The sequence below is a fragment of the Centroberyx gerrardi genome, chromosome 7, assembly GCF_048128805.1.
Source record: "Centroberyx gerrardi isolate f3 chromosome 7, fCenGer3.hap1.cur.20231027, whole genome shotgun sequence".
NCBI lineage: Eukaryota > Metazoa > Chordata > Actinopteri > Beryciformes > Berycidae > Centroberyx > Centroberyx gerrardi.
The window spans coordinates 6,367,872-6,382,429 of NC_136003.1; the positions used below are offsets into that span (position 1 = coordinate 6,367,872).

Consider the following 14,558-nt stretch of genomic DNA (forward strand, 5'->3'; position numbering starts at 1 on the left):
TGTGTGTGTTTGTGTGCTGCAGAAATACAGCTTTTTACTGAATTATATTTGTCCTTTTCGCTCTCTGACTCACTCTCTCTCTCCCTCTCTTTCTCTCTCTCTCTCTCTCTCTCTCTCTCTCTCTCTCTCTCTCCCATCGTAAAGCGCATGCTGCTTGTCGTGCAGGAGGGCATTCTGGGTACACAGAATACCCATAATACTTTATGTTTATTGAGGGAAATATAAATGATTAAAGCAATTCAATCATTGAGGCTGTTTTATTTATTGAAGCAGCTGGATTATACAGTATTTATTGACATAAGGTGAAATGGCCTCAAAGGACATGGGTGTGACACCAAGCCCATGAAGTGGTGGCCATTTTAGACTCCCCCCACCCTCCCACCCCTAGTCCGATGTGCCTATCCTGCATTAGTGTTGTATACAGAGGTAGTCATTGTAGAAGTCATCGCTTCCTTTCCTTGGGGAGCAATAGTGCAGCAGCAGTGTAGTAAATACATAAAAAGTGCGAGGCGTCCCGGGCCCCAATCCAGCCTGGGACCTTGGTCGCCTGTCATCCCTCTTTTTCTGTTCCATGTTTCCTGTCCCTCTCTCTGCTGTCAACTCTCCAATAAAGCTCTTAAGGCTCTTAACCTTTTTGGCCCGTGACCTCTTAAAACGAAACGATGCCTACTGGCGACCCCCCATCACAGGCTGCATATGCAGAGCTGTGAACAGTTCACCCAAAGAATAATTTTCCCTTTTCAGGTTGTTTCATTTGACTATCAGATTATCAGACTATCAGTTTTCAGCCTAGAGGCTGGAAACTATTCAGTATTTCACAAGAAACAAAAGCAAAAACTAGAGAAAAATCAGAATAATATATGTTTTTTTTTTCCAATAATGCAGAAATGTAAAAGAATGTAAATGTAAAAAAAAAAGTGGAACTTGCTACATCTGAATCTTCAAAGCATCCAGAAATGGAAGTGCTGATCAAAACCTCTGATCAAAAAGATTACTTTTGTCTATTGATAATGAATGCCCATAATCATAAACAAGCTTCTGAGAATTGGAGTCTTGAACAGAGATTACAGGCTTCTATAGTAACTGCTGCTGTGTGCTTCTGCTGCCCAAAGCTGACAAACATGTTATTACTGTAAGACAAGGACCACACTACTGTAGGCTATTGATCCCAATCAATCTAACCCTGCCGCTGCTCAGCGTGTGTGTGTGTGTGTGTGTGTGTGCGTGCGTGTGTCCCAATCTGCTAAGAGCCGCAGTACTGCCGATTGATTGCCGCGGTTACAAGACTTGACATTGCAAACACAATTATTTGAATAGAGGAGAATGCGTGCTGTTATGCAATAAACATGTGAGCACATGCGCAAATACACAAATGCACACACACACACACACATACACACAGCATATATACACTCTAAGGTACACATTTTTCATTCATTTCAGAATTGCATGCCAGCATTGCAACACACGCCTACACACACACTGTACTTACACACAGCACACACACACACACAATTTTGAAAAATGATATATAATCATTACAAGTACTTGCAGTTCTCAAACATAAGACACTTTACCTTAGAGCCTTTGACGTTCTTGCATTATAACACACTTGCACGTGTGCACTCACACACACACATACACATACACACACACACACACACACACATACACACACACAGTGTGTTGAATGGCCAGGTCCTTAGAACATGGTGACCCAGATCTGTCGCTATGGTATCCAGTACCCAGAATGCCTCCTGAGTTCTAAGTGGTAGCTGAGTAAGAGATTCTCATTGGCCAATATAGTGTGTGTAATAACAGCAAAGTTAAATCTAGCACCACAGACTCATCATGGATACTAGACCATACTATACTATACTATACTATACTATACTATACTGTAGAAGTCCAAGATTACCTGTTATGGTGAATGAGAACATGGTTGATCAACCACGTTTTTTATGGATTTTCAGTTGTGCCATTTTGCATCCCCAGCTGAACTGAACCGAAGGCTTCAGGGTCAAAAATGGCTGCTGTAAAAAATGCCATCATGGGTTGCTACGACAACAAATGAAAACAAACAGTTGTTTTCATCCTTGAATTGCAGTTTCTGTTACTTGCGGTTTCAATGAGCCGAACTGAGAATGAATTGGTCTTCAAGCAAGCCTGAAAACTTGCTTACAGGTTATTTATTTAGTGGCTGCTCTTATTGGACAGTGAACAAGTCTTACCACTGCTTTCAGAGAGAGAGTTGAAGTCATTAGTGCAAATAATGTGACAATGACCTGAAGTTGGTCTGGTTTGATTCATCATTGTTTCAAAGTTGTTTCAATAAAGACCCATTATCAAAAGCTGACAGAAGCTGGGAAAAAAAAAATAATAGGCTTAATTTCAAAATGTCTAAGTATCCCTTTAACCTGGAATTGCTCAGTTCCAGATGGAAAAGACAGTGGCACATGCTTCTAAAAGAGACAACAAAAGAAGGCAATGAAAAATAAAGTCAATACTGGAGGAATTCCCCCCTGAGATTTAATGGTGGCGATGTACAGGCAACTTTTTGAGGCAATATATAGCTGGGCAATTTTGCCTTCACTGGCAAAAGGGGCCAAAATCAAATAACATGATGGAAGATAAAAAATAAAAACATGATGAAAGATAGTCCGTTGTATTGCCAATGGCGTTGCCCATCTACATTTCCTCTGAATATTGCCTGTGAATCACAGCCTGAACTGACCTCTCAACCAATCCAATCCCAGACAGGCAAATAGGTAACAGCTCTCCCACAGCAGGAAGTGTTGCGAAGTAGTTCTGGATGAGTTTGCCCTTGGATGCTGGTCTCAGATCAGTGCTTCATTTCCTCCGTATGCAACATCCAAATTTAGTTTCTGCAGAGTTGAAACTGATCCCAGAGTCAGCCCACAAGGGCAAATTCTCCCTGAAAGATGTTGACGAGTAATTAAAAACCTTGGTGTATCGTGTGTTGGTTTGTTATGTAGGTATTGATTTGTTGTTGTTTATTGTTGTAGTCTTTGTGATGATGGTGCAAGGTAAAGATGCCCTTTAATGCTTTTCTGTCAGGATTGCAAACTCCCAAACTAATTGTTAAAGGACAACATGAGGATTTTTACATGTGGGTGCCAAAAACAGATATCACATTACGCCAGTTCTGACATCACCTCACTTGTTACTTTAAGATTTTGCTGATCACTTTTAAAACATAAATAGATTTTTAGTTATACTTCTGACCTCTTAATCCCTTATGAGCCTGAGCACAACCTCAGATCCCTGAGCAGAGGCTCCTAAATCCACCCTTAAACACTTTAACACTGAAAAAACAGCTACTGGTGATGCATCTCTGGGCTCATTTTGTTGTTTGTTAGATGACGTGACATCACACTGAGATGTTTCCAGTGCAGTTACAATGGAGTTTGATAGCAGAAAATGTTTCAGCAATCTAAAACATCAACTGTAAAACAGTTTTGGTGTCAGTCCCTCAGAATCAAAGAGCGAGGGCTTCTTTCTAGAGCCGCCATTTTACACCAACAATCATACATGGGGAAATCCATCATAGAAGAGGCAGAGAGAACAATTTCTCCACTGACAGCAGCCTCAATAGACCAGAATGTAATGCAGCCACACGACATGTGTTTTGAGTAATGGCTGCAACACTTGGTTTTCTCAATTGGAACCTCACTCTCATGCTCTTACTTTGCTAAGTCGAAAGTCTTTCTGGGAAATGCAGGTACTCACTACCTGAAGTAGAAGTAGACGAGGCAGGTTGAGGGAAAGTGTGTACAACAAAAGGGTAAATTGCTACACTTATATATAAATAACTCCTGGAATGCGTTGGACATCATAGATTGATGATACACAACCGTGTAAGAGTATCCAAGGGTGGATTTTTCCTTTGAAGGCAACAAATTGCAAAAGACCCACATGTGAAAAATGCTGATATTGTTCTTAAAGTTTAGCACTGGAGGTACGAAAACTGATTTCTGGTCAGTGATCAAGGGCAGCTTCACCCTGGAGATGTGTTGGGGACGATGTCTGTATGTTTGTGTGTCATTTGGAGAGGACTTTTTCATACCTCTCAGAAAGGATCTGTCATTCCCAATGCATTTGTGAACATAGTTTGGGTCAGCATTGTTCTTGGGTTACTTATCAACGCAGCATGAATTCATAATAACAAAATTGCCAAGTTGCCTTGAAAAGCGACCCAAGATTTTTGTTGTCCCAAACTACAGCCATGGGTATGTCAAAAATGGCACATCCTCTTGAAGAGTGTTACCTCTCCACTTGCTGTTTAATGGCAGTGTCTCAAAGTAGGACTGCAGAATAATTCACCTAATCTTTTCTCCACCTAAAAGCCAAAGCAGGTCCCAGATTAGCATTCCTACTCTTAAGACACCTACTACTTTGCTCCCTTGTTTGTGTCAGATGGTGTATGTTGGACTGGGTTTCCTGAAAGCACCTCAGCACTGAGGTCAGCTCTATTCCATTGAAATTCAACAGGACGATGACGATTGGGAACTTTATTCCATTGTAATTCAATGGCAAAAACAAAATCTTACCATTAAGTTAATCTTTATTCCATTGTAATTCAACAGGAAAACAAAATCTTACCATTAAGATGAACTTTATTCCATTGTAATTCAACGGGGAAAACAAAATCTCCCCATTAAGATCAACTTTATTCCATTGTAATTCAACAGGAAAACAAAATCTTACCATTAAGATGAACTTTATTCCATTGTAATTCAACAGGGAAAACAAAATCTCCCCATTAAGATCAACTTTATTCCATTGTAATTCAATGGAGCAAACAAAATCTCACTGCTTTGGTGATTTTAGGAAACCCAGCCCTGATTACTTGACTGGCTGACTGACTTCCCAACTTCATTCACTCCTATGGGTGTGCATTCACTTGCACCATTTTGCATCCCTGATTGAATTAAAGTCAATGCTCACTACAGCAGAAGGGACACAAAATGGACGCCGTAACATAGGCGCAGGTGGGAGCCGCAAGTAAAAGCAATGGACGGAAGGCAATAATTCCCCTGACCCCAGATGAACTCTAACCCCTCTAGTGAGAATTCCAGTTTGTAAAACAGCAATCTCATCCCACCTCAGCCTGCTCCAATCTACTTTCACTTTGCAGAACTCAATAAAGTAAAAAAAGGGACCACTCCTGTGCATCCACAAAGTAAAATGTCATTAATATTTCAGCCTTCCTGTCTCCTGCTCGCCTGCTAAATTGTTTTTTTTGGGAAGCGGTATCAGTAAAGGGTTTATTTGACTGCGACTCAGGTTTGCTATGTGAGACACAAACAGTGGAGTTCTCAGAAACTCTGGGTAAATTTTGGGTCTTTAATAATTAATAATAAGGTTAGGAACAGGAGGGTTTTATATTCTCCGACTGACCGCTGACTGAGCATTGTAAAAACACTGTCAGGACAGATTTGTCAAAGAAACATCACTATGCTTCTTCAGTGGCAAAGCCCATCGCAGTATGGCGCCCCCTGTTGAAGCCCCTAATCACTGCATTTACGCAGTGATTTATCGTATTTCAGACATTTTTCCACTCAAAATTATTAACGTTTTTTATACAAGGGATGCCAGTATGTGACCTTCAAACATGGATTTAAGGCTGAACAAAGATTTGTTTAGTCAGTGAACACTGGAATTAAATACAGCTGCACTTTAAGTTAGGATGGGCTTAAAAAAGTTCCAAAAAGATTTGCCTAAAATTTGTATAGTCAAATAATTTTGAGAATTTTATCTTTAAATGCCCAACTCTTCTGGGGAATACTCAGGAATAAAATGGGAATGTTACACCAAATTACAATCTGTCTATAGCTGCAGATGTCTATACAAACAAGGAAATTTAATTTGTTAGCGCAAAAACAAAAGTATAAAAGAAGCTCACGCTAGTTACCGACAAGTCAGTATCGTGCCCCAAAATTTGCCTGAGCCTGAACAAGACATTCTGTTTTGTTAATATGGACAGAGGAAGGAAGAGAGGAACGAAGAGGGAGGTTTCTGAAGCAGGCTGAGAGGAGGAGGAGGAGGAGGAGGAGTGGAGTATGGGAGGAACGAGAGAAAGGAGTGAATGCGGAGGGGAAGGCAGTCAAACACTGTTGGACCTTGTGAAGCTGTCAGAAGCTGTCATACACATACGCAAACATACTGCAAAAACACGACCATTGAAACAAAATTATTGTGTTCATTGCAGTTTTTACCCTGTAAATGAATGGAAACACATTGAGTTTGACCCCGGCTCATGAACAAACAGCAGACGTGGTTTTTGCGTAAGGAGCCTGGCCTCTTCACCAGGTCCAAACCATTCTGTAGGGGAGTTTTGGTTTGGGCATCAGTCCCTTGTGTCTGTCTGTCTGTCTTCCTGTCTAACTGACCGTCTCCCTGTTTAACAGTAGCCTGTTGTCTCTCCTCTGTAGGCTGGCTAAAACACCTGGATTCTGAGATCCAAAGTTTTTGCATTAGAGCATTAACGTGGACGATAGTGTACATTCTCACTCAGCTCCAGATGATTTACCCATCAGAGTCTCTGAGTTTCCCAATCGACTTGTTATGGAACAAAGTGTATTTGCTGCTGTATGTGCTTTTGGGAACCTCAGAGCAGGTAGTCCAGTGGATTTGGACAAAGTTGGTTCAGTACCAAAGTCTTAAAATGGAGAGACAAATAAAAGGGACTTTTGTACATATCCACTGGACTAGCACCCCTTCCCCCACTAGACAGTGTATGTTGGTGCTGCAGAGCGCCACCACTAGGTGTCTAAGTGATGTTGTGGCAAAAAATCCAACTGATGAACTGATTTTCGTAACCCATATTCCTGTTTTGTCCTGTCTCTGTCTGTCTGTCTGTCTGTCTGTCTCTGTGTCTGTCTGTCCATCTGTCTGTCTGTCTGTCTGTCCTTTATCCAACTTCCTCCTTTGGTCTAAATATTTTACTTGGTTCCGGCTGTTTTTCTTTATTTCTTTGTTTTTATTTTTTATTTTTTATACTTTGTTTTATTTACAAATGCTTGTGATTGTAACAAATGGTTTATCTTTGCTATTTCTGACGCGCAACACTGTTAACTCATATCATAACATATTATAACATATCATAACATAACAAATCATAACATAACGTAAAACATATCATAACATAACATAACATAACATAACATAACATAACATTGCATTTCCTTCCCATAAACACACATGCCTAACATTTTATCTTACCTTATCTTACTTGTAAACTAACACCGTACCCTTCTCAATCCTCACTGTTCATTTCTGTAACCCTCACCATTGTAATCATGCCTCATAATCTATTCATGGCACCTTCATAACCCTGCTCTAACCTGTGTGTGTGTCTTCCTCATGTAGCCACGGGCTATGAGAAGTCACGCAGCCTCAATAACATCTCGGGCATGACGGGCGCCCCGCTGCGCCTCACCCCCATCACCAACTCCACCTTCGAGCCCTTCGAGCCGCCTGGCCTCAGGCGATGCCACTCCCCCATCCCCTCCATCTTGTAGCATAGCAACCGCCCGCCTCATGTAACCAGGAATTGACAGAGAAACAGCAGCAACAACAAAAAATATCAACAACAACAACAGCAACGATAAAATATAAAATATAAAATAATCTTTTCTGGGAAAGGGGAAACATCAGGAAGAAACAAAAACGACGGTGGCAACGGCATCGACATGGACAGAGTGTCTTGAAGACATTTTATTCATCCCAGCTGCTCTTTCATTCAGTCACCATTACCTTACATGTTTTATAATGATAATGATGATGACGAATAAGAGTTATTCTGGCTGTAGGCACTAGAGGGTGCTGTTTTGTCAGAAGAGTACCTCGCTAAATTAAAACGCAGAATAGCAAAACCTTACCGATTAAGCCCAGATAGATGCTTTAGCATAACCAACCGTATTTGCTTTGTGTAGTACACCGAAGTATAATACACGAACACACACGCACGCACGCACGCACACACACAAAAACACACACTCACACACCTGCCTTACTAACAGGGACTGAGTATAGGTCATTAGTTTAGACTGATATGATAGTTAAGTTAGTTTATCTCTAGGTTTCCCTGTGCTACGTCTTGCCTGTGTGTCGACTGCACTTGCACTTCGATGCTTAAAGAGTGATACTTAAGAATAGGTATAAGGTACTTTTTTCTAATACACATTAAGTCTCAAAAAGCATAGCTTGTCACACACACACACACACACATGCAAATACATACACGCGCACATACACGCTCAAACTGCAGCATGCATGTTTTTACTCATGAAAATCGCGAAACTCGAAAATAAAAGCCAATTAGTTACGTATACCTACGCATAGAAGATAAAAAAAAAACATTAAGTTTTTTACACTTATAAATCGAAAGCATATCTTTGAAAAGGAAATATCTAAAACTGTAGCACCTCTGCACCTTTAAAAAACGACGAGCCATGTAGACTGTAGATGATAGAGTATCCCCCTTTTGACGTTGTTCACTTCGTTGTGTTAAAAATTGGATGAAACGCACACGCAAACTCTCTCTCACGTACACAACAAACTTGGCACGCATGTCGACATACACAAACACACACATTCTCCAACATGTTTCCTTAGATATGCATCCAGGGAGAGAGGAGAGAGGGAGTTACGTCCGATTCTCCAGTATAACCTCCGTAATTCATGATCATTACTGACATTTGTAGAAGCGTATGGAAGCAGAGGTGTCCCCTCCTCCTCCTCTTTCTCCTCCTTCCTCCTCAGGCTTCTGTGCAATACAACAGACTCTGCTCAACCTGCAGACTCTGAAGACATCAGCAAACGCTTTACTAACAGCTTCAATGAAGAATTAAGTCCCAGAAGTAACGCTACTAAGTACGGCACACCAACTATTTTTGATAAAATGGACGGAGGGGGAATAGGCGTTTAAAAAAGCGGTGGATGTCGGTGGGTCTCTGTTAGGGTGGAGTGGGGATTATGGGATGTTTAGGGGGCAGGGGGGGGGGGGCAAAAGAATCCAAATTGTCCAATCAGGGAGTGGAAAAGAGGTAGAGTCATCCAATGGGAGAGTCTGCCTAGAGTTGGCTGCCTATAGTGAGCTAGCTGTCCCTAGACTAACACTGCAGAACTCTTGTACGCAGGTGCATGAATCACATTTTATACACTTAATAGACGAAAGCAGCTCCGGGAAAACGAAAAAAAACACTAGTAGGCAAACACACATATCGAACCCTGAGCTATGAACTTTGACCTCACCCAGACCTCCAGTGTCTAGACGTCATCGTGGAAACGATGTGCTCAAGCGTGGCCCCCGATGGTCAGATTTTTTACCACGTTTTCGCTCCTCACCTCCTCTTCATCCTCTTTCACCCGGGCTCTCGGTAAAAGGCTGAGCTGCAACATCCAAAGAGTAGCTTTATCTTTGAGAATGGGATGATCACTTTTCTTGTTGCTTTTGTCGGGGCGGGGGGAGTGGTTTTATTTAGTCATAGAGGTAACGGTTTAAGGGATTTGGGGCATTGAGTGTCTTTAAACCCCAAAACCTGAAATCTGACATCTACTGGTGAAACGTAGGGTGCTGCACTGGCCATCTGCTATTGGCTGGACTTTGGTGCCAGGTATGTCACCTGCTATAGAGTACAACAGGTGGTGACATCACCTGGCATCAAAGATCGGCCAATAGCAGATGATCAGTTCAGTACCCTACTTTTCACCAGTAGATGTCAGACTTCACCACAGATTTGGTTTTGGGGTTTAGTTACTCTTCAAGTAGGGAAAATCAGGATTGCGAAAAAGTTCCGGATGTTGCATCTCGGGCCAGAGAGCGACAACCTCAGTTTCCCTCGGCTCTGACTCCATCCCACCACCACTAACCGCCACCGCCATTACTACTCGCACTGACTCCAGGGTGACATTCCAATGGCAACGTTTTTTAGTTTTCTCCCTGTTGGCTTCTCTTTCTCCTTCCCCCCTCTTCCCCTCCTTCCTCCCTCCTCTTCCGTCCGTCCATCTCTTACCTCCGTCTCGGCCGCGGCTGCTCAGTAGGAGGCACGGTGAACGGCTACTGGAGCGACAGCCCATGGTAGAAGAGTCAACAGCAACGACAACGGCGACGACGACATGCCACCCACCACACCGGTAGAAGAGAACAAAACGACAAAGGCAACATACGGAAATAGAAATATGCAATGTAGATAAATATACTGCTGTATTTTTGATCTATGTATTTCTGTTGAGATATGTTGTGTTTGTGTATCTGCGGCACACAGGGACGAGTGCGCGCGCGGATTTGTGGGGTGTGTATGCATGTGTGTGTGTGTGTGTGTGTGTGTGTGTGTGTGTATCAAAGTGTGTGCCCAGACCTGCATCTACCTCTGTACTAAGATGCATGAATGCCAACTTGGAAAATGACCCTTTCTTTCTGTTTGCTGAGAGAAAGAATGAAAGAAAGATAAAAGTAAGAATGAGAGGGAGACAAAAAGGAAGGGCAAATTATTTTTTACTTACCCATATGTTAATTTTAGTTGTGCATAATGCCAGTGTTGTTTTGGTTTTTATTATTAGCAATATGTATGTGATCAGATGATCATGTAAGATCTCTCAGTCAGTCACTTTTGTATTCTCAATGTTTTCACATTTTGTTGAGTTCTTTTCTACCTGTCAGTGTTATTTCCTTTTGGTTTTCACCTCAAATGTTGAAACATGCTTGGTATTATTTATAATTTCAGAACTACTACTGTTATTGTTACAGTCATTCTGTGTCTCGGGAGCTCTGTTGGTTCAGTTTCATATCCGTCTGAATCCCTTCTCCTCATCTCTCGCTCTCACCCTCCGTCGCTCGCCAGCAGAAAGCGCAAGAGGGCCAGCAGAAAATCGTTCCCTTTGATTTGCATTCGACTCCCAAAAGAGAAAGAGCATCCTTTACCGCTCAATGAACAAGCACTCTGTTTAGATACAAGAATCGTCCTTTTCGCACGGACAAGACCCTCTCAACAGTGCGGAGGGACACTAACTCCTGAAAGTTCAGATTTGTCTGTTGAATATTGGCAAAAAACAAAAAAAGACATAAAAAAACAAGTTTGGGATTATTTTTTGGAGGGACTTCAGTCACATCATGACAGTTTTATACGGTATTTCTTCGCTCTTATGCGTCTGCCTCCTGTGAAAGAATCCAGGAGACAGTCGGGAGGTGAGAGCACCAAATGGGGAGAACGATTTCGGCTTGAGTTAACGCAGGAAAAAAAGGAATTGTATTTTCACATGACCCGGATGTTTGCTCTTTTCATGGCAGCTTTAACATGGAATGGACTCAGATCCTGGGTCATACATGTTTCCTGTTTCTAATTCCGCCTCACGCTCAGGGTTGGAGTCAGTTTCCAGTTTGCCTCGTTCCATTCAAGAGACAAACTGAATCCTGATTCGTGTATAAATGAATGATTTTGTGGTTTAAATCCACTGGCTCCTTTGAGTGCAGGATTAGACTCCCAATTGAACCGGAGCCCAGTTGGAAATCACTGTAACCCCCTTGTCATACTAGACATGCACACACACACATAGACACACGCACACACACTCCAGTCCCTCTACCAAACCATCTTTCTATCATTTCTCCCCATTTCTCCCTCCATCTTCTCCTTACACGTATCCTCCTGTCCTCTCCCATTGTCCGGTTGTTTGAGTGTGTCCATAGGTTTTCCCCTAAGGCCGTTGCTGATTGGTCGCTTGTGTTCAATGTACATATGTAAAGTTTGCGTTGTAGATGAATCTGCATGGGTTCCCATTGCAAGCAATAAGGAAATTGATATGACAAATTCCCCGTAATCCGAGGAGTCACGGTTTGATAAGATTTTAGTCTCAAGCTTAATGAATGTGTATATAACATTTAGACTACTACTAAGAGTGTGTATGGATGTGTGTGTGTTTATACGCATACATATGCACTAACAGCATGCAGGACAAAAAATCTTCACCTCTTCGGGTGCGAGAGGTGGGAGGGGCTGACATTATGCATGCCGAAATGCTACGATGCTATTGGTCGAAACGGACCAGTTAGGTACTGTAACAGGGCGGGGCGGGAAAGTTTATTTTTGCAGGACGGGGGGAGGGGTTCAATTTATAGTAGGTCTTGTATAGCTGCTTTCTTATCGATCTTGAGAGACTTATGATAAGAGAAACGTATTAACAATCTTAGCTTATGATTTGTTTTTTGTTTCCTTTGTTTCTCTTTTCACAGAGAACTGTTCTGAAAGCCCCGCGCTTATCAGATATATGCAAAAAGAAGCAGTAACTGTGAACTAACGCTATGAAAAGAAATGAAAAAAAAACAAAAAAACAAAATCCAGCTTCTTCCATCATTGCCCTTCAATATGAATTCCTCTTCTGCAAGAGCGTGACCCTTCTCCTCCCAAGATACCTCCTCGCCAAAGTCCCCTCTCTCCATCGTTTTTCCCTCATTTGTCCACTTCTTCGTCGTCTCTACTCTCTTTCTCCACTATCTATCGTACCTTCACCATGTCGATCTTTTCATCTCTCAACCCCATTTCCTTTTGTCCCGTCCGGTTCTGTCCTTCTCCCCATGCATTCAAACAGCGGTGAGCTCAAGAGAAGGATGTCTCCGTAATGTGATAACGCAGAAAAAAGCAGTTTCCCCCCAGAGCATCAGGATGGCTCCAATCCAAGATGTTTTCTTTTAAATGTAAGGAGAGCGTCAAACTCCCGATGGAGCATGTGTATCAGAACTTGTTAAGAGCCTGTTTAGTTGCCCAAATACTTTTTTTTAACCTCAAACCATCATTGGGGAAGTTGCAATACATCACATTGCGGAGGCACCCTTCAAAAATCAAAATTTAGAGGATTTTTTTCATCAAAATTGATTCGTTCTTGAAGTTCTTTAGCTTCCGCCCCTTCTTCCCGACTTTTCACGCCATTCACAACTCAGGTATCTCTTGCTCTATCTCTCTTTCTGCTCTATCTCTCGTTCATCCATGTTTCTTGAAAGATGCACTGTATGTATGAGGAAGGGAGAGATTCAGAAAAAAAAAATTGTGATGTTTTTTTTTGGCTCTCGCCCCCCCTTCTCAAAATGCAATTTGGCTTCCTGTGTGTCCGACTGTACTTCCTGTGTTTCCACTGTACTTCCTGTGTCCGACTGTACTTCCTGTCTTCTCCTCTGAGGTGTTTCATCTCCTCGTTTTTTTTGGGTTTTTTTTCATCCTTCGTCAATATCTGTGCCCACCTGCCCCGCCCTCCCCCCCCTCCCAATGTCCGTCATGGCAAAAACCAAAAATGAAACAAGTGAAATGGGGAAACGGGAGCGCCTTCGCACCCGCCAAAAAAAAAAAAAGATTGTCCTTACAATGGATTTCATCAAGGAGGAAGACAGGAATGGACATTTAAATGAAAAAAAAAAGACTCAAGTGATGTATTGTACATGGGGGGGGGGGAGATGTGCTATAAAATAATGTGTTTTGAGTGGATTGTCAACAAAGGAGCATCGGAGGGATGAGATGAAGGAGGAAAAAGTGTGGGGAAGAAAGAAAAGAAAGTGTGATGATGATGATGAGGATGAGGAGGAAAAGAAGCAAAAATCGCTTCTCCATGTAAGAATGTGTACCTCGCTGTTGTTCCTGTGCGCTGTCGCTTCTTGTGTTGTGTTGTCCTCACCGTGCGTGGTTCTGTGTTCATGTGACATTTTGTTTTGTGTTCTGTGTGTTTTCGTTTTGTGTGGCTCGCTGTGTTTTCTCGTGTAGCATTCCTTTCTCTTCCATGTAGCCTCTATGTGTGCCACACCTGGGTCAAATAGCATTCGCAGATGCTTTCTACAGTTTGTTTTATCCCACTTAGGTGCCGAACAAGTGGAGTTTTTACGGAAGAGGATTAGGGCCACATGTGAAAAATGTATTTGTGTTCTGAGATAATGTCAGAAATTTAAAGTCAGAATTCTGAGTTTAAAGTTAGAATCTCAGAATTCTGAATTTATTCTCAAGTCTGATTTTATTCTCAGAATTCTGATTTTATCATCAGATTCTCAGATATCTGACTTTTTTCTCAGAATTCTCACTTTACACTCTGAATTCTGACTTTATTCTCAAAATTCTGACTTTACTCTCAGAATTCTGAGATTAATCTCAGAACTCAAATACATTTTTCACATGTGGCCCTGATCCTCCTCAGTAGGTTTCCCACATAGTTTTTAGAAAACAGCAGGAAAGTATTTGAAAGTCAATTCAGCGTAATTTGTGATGTAAAACCAACCTGAATTGTACCTGAAAAGCAAACTCTGCCCATCTGATGGTCCAAGTGGGATGAATACAAATGCTAAGAATGATTTGCAACTATTATGTGGCCAAGGTCTGGTCTGTACATGTGCAGGACACACCAACTGAGATGATACTGTCTCAGCTCTTGGTCTGTATTGTAGCCAAGTCCTGGTCAGCTGCAGTCCTACGACTTCTCAACTCTGTTTTGAACGATGACCTTTGACACCTTTACGAATTCTCATTGAGGTTGTGACCTCGACGTTTCTTGGTCTCATC

The 14,558-nt window shown here is 41.9% G+C and overlaps 1 protein-coding gene across 2 annotated transcripts in view; it reads left to right on the top strand.

Annotated features, from left to right (window-relative positions):
• The window catches only part of LOC139911914 (voltage-gated potassium channel KCNC1-like), a 73,003-nt gene extending 65,459 nt beyond the window's left edge, over positions 1 to 7,544 (top strand). For both annotated transcript variants that reach the window (XM_071899531.1, XM_071899533.1), the window contains one exon: positions 7,393 to 7,544. In XM_071899531.1, coding sequence (XP_071755632.1) covers positions 7,393 to 7,544 — 152 coding nt within the window. The remainder of the gene's footprint in view (positions 1 to 7,392) is intronic.
• The last annotated feature ends 7,014 nt before the right edge of the window (positions 7,545 to 14,558 follow it).